Source organism: Carcharodon carcharias, chromosome 17, assembly GCF_017639515.1.
Source record: "Carcharodon carcharias isolate sCarCar2 chromosome 17, sCarCar2.pri, whole genome shotgun sequence".
Classification (NCBI taxonomy): domain Eukaryota; kingdom Metazoa; phylum Chordata; class Chondrichthyes; order Lamniformes; family Lamnidae; genus Carcharodon; species Carcharodon carcharias.
In genome coordinates, this window is record NC_054483.1 from 13,672,172 (window position 1) to 13,687,230 (window position 15,059).

Sequence of the window (15,059 nt, forward strand, 5' to 3'; positions counted from 1 at the left end):
GAAGCTCCTTCCCTACTCCTGTTAAAACAAAGTCATGACCAGCACACTGGAGAATTCCCCAGGGTCTTTGGCAGCCAAACTGGGTGAGCGACTAAAGCAGCTTGTTCGCAACCTTGACACTGAGTTGAGTTTCCAACTCCGTATTCACACTACCTTGAGCACTGCCTATTTTTACCTCTCTAACGTCACTTGACTCCATCCTTGCCTCAGCTCAGTTGCTACTGAAAGCCTCAACTATGCTTTTATTACCTCTAGGCTTGGCTATTCAAAAACACTGCTGGCCAGTTTGTAAACTTGAGGCCAAAGAAACCTCATACCAAGTCATGTTCACCCATCATCCCTGTGCTCACTGACCTAGTTAGGCCACAAAGTGATTTTAAAATTCTCATTCTTCTTTTTTGATCCCTCTATGGACTTGCCCCTCCCTATTTCCAGAATCTCCTCCAGTCCTGTAACCCTCTGATGCATCAGTGCTCCTTCAATTCTGACCTGGAGCATTCTCAATTTTTACCATTGCAGCAGTGGTAACTGTGCCTTCAACTGCCAATACTCTAAACTCTATATTCCCTGTTGAAATCTCTCCATCTCTCTTTTCCTCCTTTCAGATGTGCCTTAAGGCCTATCTGTTCGACCAGGTTTTTGGTCATCTGCCCTCATATCTCCTTATGTGGCTTGGCGCCAAATCTCATTTCATAACATTCATGTGTTGGGACTTCCTATTACATTAAAGGTGTCATACAACAGGCTGTTATACTGCACAATGACCCCTTAGGGCTTCACTTCTGTGGAATTCCACTGAATTACAACTTGACAAATGTTAATGGCTTACTGAGACCTCACCAAAGTAGCTGTTCTTCATGTGTGAGTTTTTGCAATGTAGGGATTCACTGCTAATTCCATTCTGCATCTGAATTCCATGAGTGCTGACTTACAGTCCAGCAATACTTCGATCATGGGGTCTGTATATCCAGTATCGGAGATGCTCTCTCTCTGTATAATCCCCAAGTTGTAGCTTGTGGGTTCAGTGTGAAAGCGTATAATTTGCATTGGTGTCGACATCATGACAGGCCTAATTCCCTGGCATCCATGTCCAACCCCCTTTAGAACACTGTATATGTGGTGGGAAGGGGGCTGATGCCACTTATTGTCTTATTAAAAATCAACACCTGCTTTTTTGGGAGTCCACTTGCACCACCTGGTGGTCTGGACACTCCATCTGTCTGAGTGGAGTTGCCCCTAGTATGACACTGGTTCCCTTTGAGTCAGGGAAGCAACATGGGAAGTCCACACCAGTACCTTCTGGCTCTCTTCACATCATTTGCCTTGTAAAGGATACAGTGAGGTGTAGCTCTACCGTATGAGTCAGCTGGATACTCCCAGAGTTGGTGTAAGTGGAACCCTCTAGTGTGACCCATCAGAATTCTTGAGGAAATCCCTGGCCATTATATGTGCTAGACAGACAATGGTGAGACTCTGTGGTTGATTTCTGTTTCAGGTTCCGGGCTGGATTCCGCCGTGTTTTCCGCTGGTGTCCGTTTGTCAAAAACAGTGATTACGAGGGGTTGGAGATGAAATCTACCAAGTACTTTCAAACTCAGGGCAGCATGTATAAGGTTAGCCGGATGGAGACCACCATATCCACGGTCATCAACCAGAATGAGGACGATGCCGAAGAGACCGTCAAGGCAACACACTTGTCACTGGACCTGACTTTGAATGGATCTTCACGCAGCATCACAAAGACTGGGTCTGAGCCCTCTCGTGTCTATGGCAGGCCAGATCCCTATTAAGTGGTCAGATCTAATGAAGGGCCCTAATCTAAAGTGAGCAAATTAATCAAAACAGCTGGCAGCCATTGTTCAGCTACTGGGAGGTCACCACCTAATGAACCTACTCCAATACATCTCAGCTTGGTGGTCCTTCAAAGCTAGCAACTGGAGACTTCAAATCAAAATGGAACCACTAATTTGGGCCCCAAACGCTTCAACTCTGCAGCTCACAGACTATCCCTTGAACACATCCCTTGTAAATTACTTGCTCCTTGATATTGAGAACTCTTTTGGAAAGTGTTTGCTACACGACCCCCTTATCTTTAAAGTGGTATATTTGTAAAACTCTTGATAGCCCACCAACCTCCTCAGGCAATAGACTTGTACATTTCCTCTCCTGACCTCCAAATGTGTGAATTCTGCCATGCTCCCTCAGCACCCAGTATAGAACACAACACAAAACTTCACAACCTCATGACTCCCCACTTCTAAAATGATCCTCCAAATGATGCAAAGAAACTCATCCAGATGTTTCTCATTATAACAAGACACACAGATCATCTTCCCAACAGCTACAAAAGTTTACTGACTGAATGGGAAAAAGACCATAAGATCATTGGGTTCCAAAGCATTAAGTGCCAGTGCGGGAATCTGGTACTATGTAATTATGGAATCTATTCTGAATTTATTTTCACCATGATGTCCCATATTGAATTGCTGAAGCTGCTTCATCAGATAATTTCAAGAGTATTTAGGTGATCACATGGCATTTGGTTGAGGAGAGACTGGATGAGGCATAAAGGATGTGAGATATGGAGAACGTGTGAGAGAAAACGGAAATGTGAGAAAGGGGGGATGTGAGAGAAGGGGGAGGTGAGAATGTGAGAGAAGGGGCATGTGAGATAAAGGAGGTGTTAGAAAAGTGGAATGTGAGGGAACATAAGTAGGAACAGGAGACCATTCGGCCCCTTGAGCCTGCTCCGCCATTTAATAAGATCATGGCTGATCTTCTTGTGTTTTGGCTTCCACATTCACATCTACCCCCGATAACCTTTGATTCCTTTGCCTAACAAGAAACTATCTATTGCTGCTTTAAAAATATTCAATGACCCTGCCTCCACTGCCCTCTGAGGCAGAGAGTTCCAAAGTTCCATAACTCTCTAAGAGAAAAACATTTCTCCTAATCTCTGTCCTAAAAGGGCGACCCCTAATTTTAAAACAGTGCCCCCTAGTTCTGGACTCACCCACAAGAGGAAACATCCTTTCGACATTCACCTTGTCAAGATCATTCAGGTTCTTGTACACTTCAGTCAAATCACCCCTCACTCTTCTAAACCCCAGTTAAAACAAGTCCAGTCTTTCCAACCTTTCTTCATAAGTCAACCCACTCATTCCAGGTATCAATCTAGTAAACCTCCTCTGAACCGACTCCAATGCATTTATATCCTTCCTTAAATAAGGAGACCAAAACTGCACACAGTATTCGTGGTGTGGTCTCACCAATGCCCTGTATAACTGAAGCATAACATCCTTACTTTTCTGTTCAATTCCTCTCATAATAGGGGATAGCATTCCATTAACCTTCTTAATTACTTGCTGTATCTGCATGCTAACTTTTTGTACCTCGTGTACTGGAACACTTAAATCCCTCTGCATCTCAGAATTATGCAGCCATTCTTCATTTAAGTAGTACTCGGCTTTTTTTGTTCTTCCTGCCAAAGTGAACACTTTAAACTCCATTTGCCAGATCTTTGCCCGCTCACTCAACCTATCTATATCAATCTGCAACCTCCTCATGTCCTCTTCACAACATACTTTCCTACGTATCTTTGTATCATCTGTAAATTTAGCTACCACGTCTTCGCTCCCCTCATCTAAGTCATTGATGTAAATCGTAAAAAGTTGAGGATCCAGCACAGACCCCTGTGGGACTCCACTTGTTACATCCTACCAATCAGTAAAAGACACATTTGTGCATACTCTCTGCTTTCTCTCAGCCAGCCAATCTTCTATCCACACTAGTTTGTTACCCCCTACATCATGCACCTTTATTTTCCATGATAACTTTTGATGTGGCACCTTATCAAATGCCTTCTGGAAATCCAAGTACAGCATGTCTACAGCCTCCCCTTTATCAACTGTGCATGTCACTCTTTCAAAAAACTCCAATAAATTGGTTAAACATGATTTTCCTTTCACAAAACCATACTGACTCTTCCTGATTACCTTGAGCTTTTCTAAGTGCCTAGCTATAACTTCCTGAATGATCAATTCTAACAACTTCCTCATGACAGATGTCAAGTTAACTGGCCTATTGTTTCCTGTTTTCTGCCTCCTTCCCTTCTTGAATATTTGCTATTTGCTACTTTCCAGTCTGATCGAACCTTTCCAGAATCTAGCAAATTTTAGAAAATTAACGCCAGCACATCAACTACCTCATTAGCCACCTCTTTTAAGACCCTACCATTTAGTCCATAGGAACCCAGAAACTTGCCAGCCTGCAGCTCCATCAATTTGCTCAGAACCATTTCCCTAGTGATTTCAATTTCACCAAGTTCCACTTTCCCGTTCACCTCCTGATTTACAGCTACTACTGGAATGTTTTTTGTATCCTCTACAGTGAACACAGAAGCAAAATATTTGTTTATTTCAAACACCATTTCTTTATTATCTGCTATTAACTCCCCACTATCACTCTCTAGAGGACCAACACTCACTTTACTTACTCTTTTCCTTTTTAAATACCTGTAGAAACTCTTGCTATCCATTTTTACATTTCTAGCTAGCTTCCTCTCATGCACTAATTTTTTTTTCCTGGTTAACCTTTTAGTCATTCTCTGCCGTCCTTTATATTCTGACCAATCATCTGTCCTGCTACTCATCTTCGTGGAGTTGTGTGCTTTTCCCTTAAGTTTGATGCTTTCCTTAACTTCTTTAGTTAACAATGGATGGTGGGTCCTCCCCTTAGAATTTTTCTTTATAATAGGAATGTACTTATTCTGAATACTCTGAAATATCCCCTTCAGTGTCTGCCTCTGCTTCTCTATTGATCTACCCTCTAGCCTAGTTTCTCAGTTCATTTCAGCTAGCACAGCTTTCATCCCCACATACTTGCCCTTATTGAAGTTTAAGATACTAGTCTTAAACCCACTCTTCTCCCTTTCAAACTGGATGTAAAATTCAATCATACTGGGGTCGCTGCTACCTAGGGGTGCCTTTACTCTGAGGTCATTAATTAACCCTGTCACATTACACAATACCAAATCTAATATAACCTGCTCTCTGGTTGGCCCCAGTAGATGCTGCTCTAAGAAATTCCTCATCAAAGCTATTACCTCAATCTGATATTTCCAATTTATGTGTAGATTAAAATCCCCATGATTATTGCTGTCCCTTTATCACAAGCACACAATATTTTCTCATGAATACTTTGTCCTACACTGTGGCTACTGTTGGGAGGCCTGTAGATCACTCCCAATAATTATTTTTTCCCTATTATTCCTCATCTCCACCTAAACTGATTCTAAATCCTGATCTCCTGAACCAAGGTCACCTCTAACTATTGCACCAATGCCCTGTTTGATTAACAGTGCTATCCCTCCACATTTACCTAGCTTTCTATTCTTCTTGAATGTCATGGAGCCCTTAATATTCAGGAACCAATCTTTGTTGTCCTGCAGCCATGTCTCCGTAATTGCTATCAAATCATATTTATTTACTTCAGTGTGGGCCATCAATTCACTTACTTTGCTGTGATTGCTACGTGCATTCAGATAGAGAGATTACAGTTTTGCCTTTTTGTTAACTTTGCAACATCTAATCTTGACTGTTGACATATTCTTAGGTTTTTTTTCTCTCTGTCCCTTCCTGCCATTCTCTGACCCTCATTTCTCATGTTATTATTTTGCTCTCCTGTCTTGACTCTACACCTTGAATTGCTACCTCTACTCAAACTTGACCCTTCACCCCTCTTGTTTAGTTTAAAGCTTCCCTAGTTATGCGATTTGCGAGGGCACTTGTCCCAGCATGGTTCAGGTGTAAACCGTCCCAATGGTACAGCCCCTACTTTCCCCAGTACTGATGTCAGTGCCTCACAAACCAGAACCCACTTCTCCCACACCAGCCTTTGAGCCATGCATTTGTCTCTCTAATCTTATTTGCCCAATGCCAATTTGAATGTGGCTCAGGTAATATTCCAGAGATTATTACCTTTAAGGTTCTGCTTCTTAATTTTGTACCTAGCTCCTCATACTGACTTTGCAGAACCTCTTTTCTAGTTCTACCAATGTCACTGGTACCTACATGGACCATGACAACTGGATCCTCCCCCTTCTAATGCAAGTTCCTCTCCAGCCCTGAGCAGATGTCCAGAACCCTGGCACCAGGCAGACAATTTAGCTGTTTGGACTTTCGCTCTTTGATGCAGAGAACAGTGTCAATCCCCCTCACTACATTATCCCCTATTACCATTACATTTCTCTCTGCTCCCTCCACTTGAACGGCTTCCTGTACCACAGTGCCATGGCCATTCAGCTTATCCACCTTGCAGACCTCACTTTCATCCACATAGGTTTGACAATTGCAAAGCCTGAGGCTCCTCCACTACTGTCTGCCTCCTGTCCTTCACTGCTGTCCAAAATGGGTCACCCTCTTCGAAGAGGTGTGACCATCTTCCAGAACAAAGTATCCAGGTATTCCACCAACCGCCCCCCCGCCCCCCCCCCCTCCCCCCAACACCCACCCTTCCTTATATTGTGCAGTATCTGCATTTCTGCTTCCAAATCAATAATCCTGATCTGGAATTCCTCCAGCTGCTTACACTTCCTGCAGATATGTTTGTCATGGGTTGCCTTGGTGTCCAAAAACTCCTATATCCCACAGCTGCAACATAACACTTGTCCTGCCATTCTAACTTAGGTTATTTAGTTAATTTACTTTAATTACTTTCTTCCTGTGTATGCTACAATTTACAGTGTTTATTGAATGCTTGTACCACTGACAACTAAAGGTTGTATATTATTAGCTACAAAGGTTTTAGATGTTTATTTAAATAACTTTATTGTTTTTTTAAATCTTTATTGTTTTATTTTAACTTTAAAGTTTTCAAATTTTGGTTTATTATTTTAAAGTTTTGGTTCTGTTTATTTATAGATCTACCAGAACTAAGCTGGTTTCTCACTTGCTGTGCCTTAGGCTGAGCACTTACCGGCCAATCAACTTACTAGCTCCTGTGGCGTCACAATTGCATTTTTTCATTGTCCTGACTGCAGCCTCACAGCAGCTGAAACAGTGAAACAGAGCACTCCTCAGCTCCTGACTGTTTCTTGCAGGTCCGCTCCGCTCTGACTCCCAGCAAGGTAGGCCACTCTGCATTCCCCGGTCTGTATTTATAGACACTCCTCAGCTCCCGACTGTCTTCCGCAAGTCTGCTCTGTTCCGACTCCCAGCAAGGGAAGCCGCTCTGCAATCCTTGGCCTGTATTTATAGGTGCTCCTCAGCTACCCGCAAGTCCGCTCTGCTCCAACTTCCAGCAAGGTAGGATGCTCTGCAATCCCCAGTCTGTATTATAGGCGCTCCTCAGCTCCTAGCTGTCTCCCGCAGATCTGCTCCACTCTGTTCCTACTCCCAGCAACGGAAGGGCAATGTGAGATATAGGGAACGTGAGATATGGGGAACGTGAGATATGGGGAACGTGAGATTTAGGGAACGTGAGATATGGGGAATGTGAGATAATGGATAACGTGAGATAATGGATAACGTGAGATAATGGATAACGTGAGATAATGGATAACATGAGATAATAGATAACGTGAGGTATGGAGAATATGACAAAAGGGGAATGTGAAAGAATGGGAATGTGAGAAAAGAAGACTGTGGATATTAGATGGATCACCAAAGTTTTGCAATAGAGATAGATTTTTAAGGAGGGCTCTTTGAGAGGTTGGTAGAGAGGCAGTTGATTTAGGGCGGGAGTTCCAGAAGTTGGAAGCTGGGCAACTGAATGCAAAACTGCTGATGTCCAATGCTTCTATTACAGAAATTATGAGTATATCAACATTAAGGGGAGGTGATGGTGCATTGTCACTGGACTAGTATTCTAGAGACCTAGGTTAGTTCTCTGGGGACCTGGGTTTGAATCCCACCACAGCAGATGGTGGAATTTGAATTCAATTTTTAAAAATCCAGAATTAGAAGTCTGATGCTGACCATGAAATCATTGCTGATTGTTGTAAAAACCCATCTGATTCACTAATGTTCTCCAGGGAAATCTGGCCTATATGTGACTCCGGACCCGCAGCAATGTGGTTGACTCTTAAATGCCCTCTGAACAAGGGCAGTTAGGGATGGGTAATAAATGCTGGCCTAGCCAGTGATGCCCACATCCCACAAATGAATAAAAAATAAATAAACCACTGTCTGCATCTGATGAGGAGGACAGAGTGAATTCTATTCCTGTAATTTAATTCAGCAAGGGTCAGCTTGGCTTTACTCTGCAATGCAGCTTCTACTAGTGTACATTAAAAAAATACTTCCAACCCATTTAGCTGTAAAAGATTTCATAGGTTACAAGCCCTTGTGAATCTGTAGTACTGTATCACACTGCACCACAGATTAGTAAAGTCAAAGGACTTTCTCTTGGGTTCATCCTGCTATATTCATCACACTGACAGCGGGAGATATCTTCATGAGGCCATTTGCTTTTTTACATGGTGCCAGACTGGATTGATGGTTGGGATTCAGATCAATATGTGTAAGAACAGTAACTGTAGAGGGGTATATATGCCTATGGTGGAGTGGTTAAGGATGATGTGGTAGTGTCACAGTGGTGCTGCTAAATCAGGTGACATGTGTTGGGGTACAGGTCGGAACTCCAACACAATCTACCAAGGTTGATCCTGGAACCCCTTCCTGTGTTAGCTTGCTGATGTCCTCCTGGCCTTTCTGATGCTGTACTGTTTGTGAATCTCTCCAATGGCACAGAGCTCACATCCGAAACACTGCTGATCGCTGGTGGTGACACTAGTTTTAAATGGACATGTGGTGACATCTCAGCAGCCTTATGCAAGAGGAACAATTAATTCTCACAATCAGTGAGAATTGAGGCTAATGATGTCATTGTGATTCATTCTCGGGACGTGGACCAGAATTTATTGTTCATCCCTTGAGAAGATGATGACAGGTCTTCTTCTTGAACCAAGTGGAGAAGCTGTGTTCAGCGGGGAGACCCAGGAACAATGAGGGAAGTAAATCTCTCATATTTGGCAGGATTAGGGGGATTAATACTTTGGCATTGTTCATGATAGCAAAAGTGGTTTGTTTAAATCTTTGTAAAGCTGTGATTGTGAAAATGGTTATTTTGCTTGTGGGCAATGTTGCACGTAAAAAAAAAGTAAATCTCTGTATATCGTGATTATAGAAATGAAATGACCATTATTGAGGGTGATGTACAGACTATTAGTCTTTCTCTGTCCCTAAAAAATTTAGAAGATCTTTTCTGGACATGGTTTTGAAAAGGTAACGCTGATCTAGTTTCTTAACTTTTCCATCTCTTTGTTGAGATTTCCACCTGGTCCCCAGCAGAACTTCAATTTTGCAGCGTTTTGGGGAAAAGGAACAGGGCAGTGGGACTAATTGGATAGCTTCTTTAAAGAGCTGGCACAGGCACAATGGGCCGAATGGCCTCTTTCTGTGCTGTATGACTCAATGATCTTAAATCTAGTAAGCAAGCAAGAAATGACAAATATACTAGGAAGGGGAAATATGTTGTAGTTTGCAGAGTTTGATCTTAAGTTAACATTTTTCTACTTAATTTATTGAAATCAAGTTTAACAATTTATTGCGTTAATTTACAGCTAATATTTGTTTCAGATGCCCTGCTCTCGACACCTCAAAGCGTAGAGTAAAACTGATAATAAAACTGACTATACTGGTTTGCTTCGGTTCAGTCAATTGCGTAATGTTGTGATTAAATGTGTCCGCCTATCACTAAATTAAACCAGAGCTGATAACCCAGTCTGAGATCAGTTTCTGGCTTGCACTGTGATGCCACAAATGTAGCGCTGTACTGCCCTCTTGTGGCTCGGCTGAAGGTGCAAGCAAGGCAGGCCATTTTGAGGTTATTCACAAGTCTCATCGCAGATTAAAAATTCGAACAGAACGGACACAATGTTAGTCTTTATTTGAATTGCTTTGCCCAGATTATTCTGATAAGAAAATGTGTTACCCTGGGGAGACAAGGAACTCCACCTGCTTCCAGAAGCTCTTCAAAATTGAACAGAATTCTCTCCCCACCCCCGTCACTCCCCACTGACAAGCTATTAATGTGTTTTCAGTGATGTGGAACTGTGCTGTGATGAAATGTAACTCATTCCTGTCTCTTTCTGCGCTGCATTTTGAGTAGAGTGACCGTGCTATGTCTGACCTGTGTTCTGCCACTGTTCCACGGGCGTTTTTCTTATTTAAATGGGGTAGACTTTTGATCCCTTCTAACGTGATAGTCACCAACCCGATCCCCTGCCAAACACTTCTCTCTCATTTAAAATGCTTTGTTACCATGTACTGAACACCAGAAGTGGAAGCCCATTATCAATCTTGTAACAACCAGGAGCAACAAGACTATGACCCTGTGATCCAATTGACCACTTATGTCACTTGCTGGGGCGTCCTAACAGTTTCATGTGAATGGGCAAAACTTAAATTCAATATCTTTGTAACAAGCCGTTGATGTAGGAGTGTCTGAATGTCGTATTTATATAGAACCCATCTGTTTGATTATTCTGTGCTGACCATGTTGTATATTCAGTCCTGAGGTCGCCAGGGAACATTTAGATACAAGATCACATTCCATGAGGAAAGAGAAAGCAGCCATTACATTTCCGTAGCAACAGATGAAAAACTAAACCAAAATAACATGAAATAATTCTTACTCCGTTAGAAGTTGCAACCAAGCGTCTACCTGCGAGCTGGTTCAACTCTAAATATTTTCACAATTCAGGTTCTAATGGAAAAATTCCAAGTAGGCCGAATTGCCCTCCGGAGAAGCCTGCCACTCAGTTTATGAACCAGTTGAGTGGGAGGCATCTGTTGCTGAAGCCAACTCAGTCTCAACACTAAACTATGGTGCCCAAGAACAGGCTTTATTTCCGGGAGTCTCTAAAAGTCACTACAATTGAACTTTGAAGTTTCTTGCTCCAAGAGCAGATACCTGAGGTGATGGATAGATTCCTGAGTATTGCCATTGTGGATTAAATACATTTCATTTGTCAATAAGAATACCCTGCCTACTTTAATTAATAAAGGTTCTAGTTTGATTGATGTTACCTCCCATGAATGTTTCATTGTCCTATAATACAGAAGGCAACAGTGAACATTCAAGAAGATAGAGATAATTGCACTTGGTTTATTAAAAAGTTCAGATTTTTGACGATACATCAAGAAATAAAAAGCAACGAGGATGTATTGAATTTGATTATTTATTGAACATACAGCAATCACTATGATGCTGTTGGCTCAGAAAAAATAAAGGTCAAGGAACTTATTTTGCACTCCAATGATTTTCAATAATGTTCTGGGTTGGCTGGTTAAAGCTGAATGCTGGGCTCCCAGGGTTGCTATGGATATGAAAGCCATATTTAAGTTCCAAGCAACTCTCAGTCTCTTCATTCTGTTCCCTAGCAACTGCATAGCCATTTATAAACAGCATCGACATGCCCAAAGGAAGAAAATCAAGGATAGATCCTTAATTCATGAAATGGAAAAACATAAACTTCTGAAATGTTAAGTGCAAGCTGCTTTCTCTGAATTTGAGTACAGGTTATATTTTTGCCATGAACAATCAGTTTTGTGCTTTGTATATTAATGTCTGTGGTAAATGGTTGTTAATCATAGTTTTATTATAATAACATGAAATAAAACACAATATATATTTAAAAGTTCATCATGACTTTCCATACACATTTCTTTGTCTAGATATCTGTAGACCTTGATGCAAACCAAGTTTCTGACTATTTTTGGACATCTTGACCGAAATTCTTATGCCAAAAGATATTGATATACTTGGGAAGTCACTTCAAAGGCTTTGAGATAATCCAGAATGATAATCACTTCACATCTTTTGGCTTGGAGGGTAGTTCAGTGAGTTGCACATTTTGTTTGTTCATGGGATGTGACCATTGCTGACTAGGCTAATATTTATTACTCATCCCAAATTGCCCTTGTTGAGAGGGTATTTTAGAGTCAACCACATTGCTATGTCTGGCAAGTCACATGTAGGCCAGACCAGGTGAGGTAGATTTCTTTCCCTAAAGGGCATTAGTGAACTAGATGGGTTTTTGCAAGAGTTCCAGATTTTTTATTGAATTCAAATCTGAATGCCATCTGCCATAGTGGGATTTGAACCTGGGTTTCCAGAGCATTAGCTGCAATACTAATCCAGCAACAATACCACTGTGCCATCTCCTCTATCATCTTATGAGTTGTACCCAAGATTCTGCAGGAAATACCCCCTTCATCACTGGCTATGTACAGAGGTTTCTAGTGACTGGAGCTCAGTGATCAGTCCACTTTAAATTTCCAACTCTCCATGCAGCTGCAATGTACCAGTTCCTGATCATCGAAGGTAAGCTATCAAAACAAAATTTGACACCCAGCCACTTAAGGAACTATTAGAATTAATGCAAAAAACTGTGGGTGTGGGAAATCTGAAATAAAAACAGAAAATGCTGGAAAAGCTCAGCATGTCTGGCAGCATCTGTAGAGAGAGAAAAAGTTATGTTTCGAGTCAAATGTGACTCTCCTTTGGAACACAAGAAATATTAGGCTTGATGAGCTGGTCAAAGAGGTAGTTCTTTAAAGGAGTGTCTTTGAGCAGGATAGAGGAATGGGGAGGATTAGGGAGGGAATTCCAGATCTTAGGGCCCAGATATCTGATGACACTACTGCCAATGAAGGAATAATTACAATTGGGGTTCGGCAAGAGATCACAATTGGAGGAGCACAGTTCAGAAAAATTACAGGTTGTACAGAGATCATCCAAGCAGCACAAATTTGACCATTGTTTCCTTTCAAGATATTCACTTCACTTGCCTGAATGAGCGCAGCTCTAACAACACTCAAGAAACTCAACACCATCTAGGACAAAGCAGCCTGCCTGATTGACATAACATCCTTCAATATTCACTTCCTGCACAATTGACACACAGTGGCAGCAGTGTGTACCATCTACAAGATGCACAGCAGAAACTTACCATGGCTCCTTAGACAGTACTGTCTGAACCTATGGCCACTACCACCTTAAAGGAAAAGGTAAGCAGACAGATCAGAACACCCCCACCTGCAAGTTCCCCTTCAAGCCACACACCAGCCTGACTTGGAACTATATCGCTGTTCCTTCACTGTCGCTGGGTCAAAATCCTGGAACTCCCTTCCCAGCAGCACTGTGGGTGTACCTATACCACAGGGACTGCAGCGGTTCAAGAAGGCAGCTCACCACCACCTTCTCAAGGGTAACTAGAGAGGGACTATAAATGCTGGCTTAGCCAGCAATGCCCACATCACATGAACAAATATGGAATAAAGTTGCGGAACAATTGGATTCGGCAAACTTCATTTGAGGAATCATTCCTCAATCAATATAAAACATTTTTTTCCAAGGTGCAGGGCTGTCAGAATCAATGGGTATAGGATTCATCACAGCTTCTAAAGGGCATTGGAAAGATGAAAAGATTGCAGAACTGTGGGGGAAGAGCAGAGGAGTGTGACTAATTGAATTGATTCAAGAGACGGCATATGCACAAAGGAACGAAAGGCCTCCTTCTGTGCAGTATGAATATTAAAGAGTAAGAGCTCGTGAGAAAGCAGATAGGTCTTTCAGTAAGCCAGCATTGGTGCGATGGGTCGAATGTTCTGGTTCTTTGTTATAAAATTATTTGAGACTTGAACACACTGATTCCAGCACAGAGTATGATTGCCGCATCTCCATTGCAAAATCCTTCTGCAATGCTCTCCGGAATGTTTCTGTTGTGTTGGCTGGGGTGGTTTTTCTCCAGAAACTAGGAAGCTGGAGGGCGACCTGATAGAAGTCTTTTTTAAATTATGGAAGGATAGCCGTAGAAGAGATGTTTCAGCTTGGGGGCGAGGTTCAGAGTCATTAATATATGACAGGCACTTATAAATCCAATTTGGGAGAAACATCTTCCCCACAAGGAGCAGGCAAGACAAATATGGATACATTGAAAGGAAAATTAGATAAATACACGAGGTAGAAAAGAATAGAAGGACAGGGAGATTGGGTCAAATGAGGAGGAGGAGGGTGTGGAGCATTGATTAGTAGCGCTGGATGGTTGGTTTCAGTGCTGTACATTTTCTTCTGCTGGACTGAACCTGTGTTGTTACTTCAGTTTTTTTTTACCACAAGAGGGCTCCCAGGGTCTGCGAAAAAGCAATGAGATTTTCATATATATAGATCCACCTGCAAAACCAAGGTTCCCCGAAAAACTGCTCTCATCAACACACGACATTGCTCCAATAATCCTTTCGCCCCACTCCCCTTGATGTCGACTGCTGTCTTCTTAAAAAAAAACGCTGCATTGGACAGTAAAACTAGAATGGCGAGGATGAAGGCATTAGCCTGGATGAGGGTAGATTGAATGTTGATGACTGTGTATTAGCTGTGTCTGACTTCTCTTGTGCTTGTATCTGAGGGAGACTGAATCAAGTCCTTGCAGAATTTCGTCTGCGGTAACATTGAGATCTGCAAACTTTTCCCTCCCACTGTGGACGGTTCCCCTGTTTTGTATTTTCCCAGGTTGAGGGTGTGGTGGTGGGGTAGGGTGGAGTGGTGGGGTGGGGGAGGGTGGTGGAATGGGGGTGGTTGAGGGAGGGTGGAGTGGTGGGGGTCAGGGTGAGGGTGGGGTTGGGGGAGGGTGGATTGGTGGGGTGCGGGAGAGTGCTTGGGTTGGGGGAAGGTGGAATGGCGGGGTTGGGAGAAGGTGGAGTGGTGGGGTGTGGGATAGTGGTGGGGTTGGGGGAGGGTGGTGTGTTAGGGTGGGGGAGGGTGGTGGAGTGGTGGGGGTGGTGTAGGGTTGGAGGGGTGGGGAAGGGGTGGAGTGGTGGGGGTGGGGAAGGGTGAAGTGATGGGGAAGGGAAGTGGTGGAGTGATGGGGTTGGGAGAAGGTGGAGTGGTGGGGTGGGGGAGGGTGGTGAAGTGGGGGCGGTTGGGGGAGGGTGGATTGGTGGGGTGGGGGAGAGTGGTTGGGTTGGGAGAAGGTGGAGTGGTGGGGTGGGGGAGAT

At 42.9% G+C, this 15,059-nt stretch overlaps 1 protein-coding gene across 1 annotated transcript in view; it reads left to right on the forward strand.

The window, feature by feature from the left end:
• Window positions 1-1,790, forward strand: part of LOC121290067 (substance-P receptor-like) — a 379,077-nt gene extending 377,287 nt beyond the window's left edge. The window contains exon 5 of the mRNA XM_041210224.1: window positions 1,496-1,790. Coding sequence (XP_041066158.1) covers window positions 1,496-1,790 — 295 coding nt within the window. The remainder of the gene's footprint in view (window positions 1-1,495) is intronic.
• The last annotated feature ends 13,269 nt before the right edge of the window (window positions 1,791-15,059 follow it).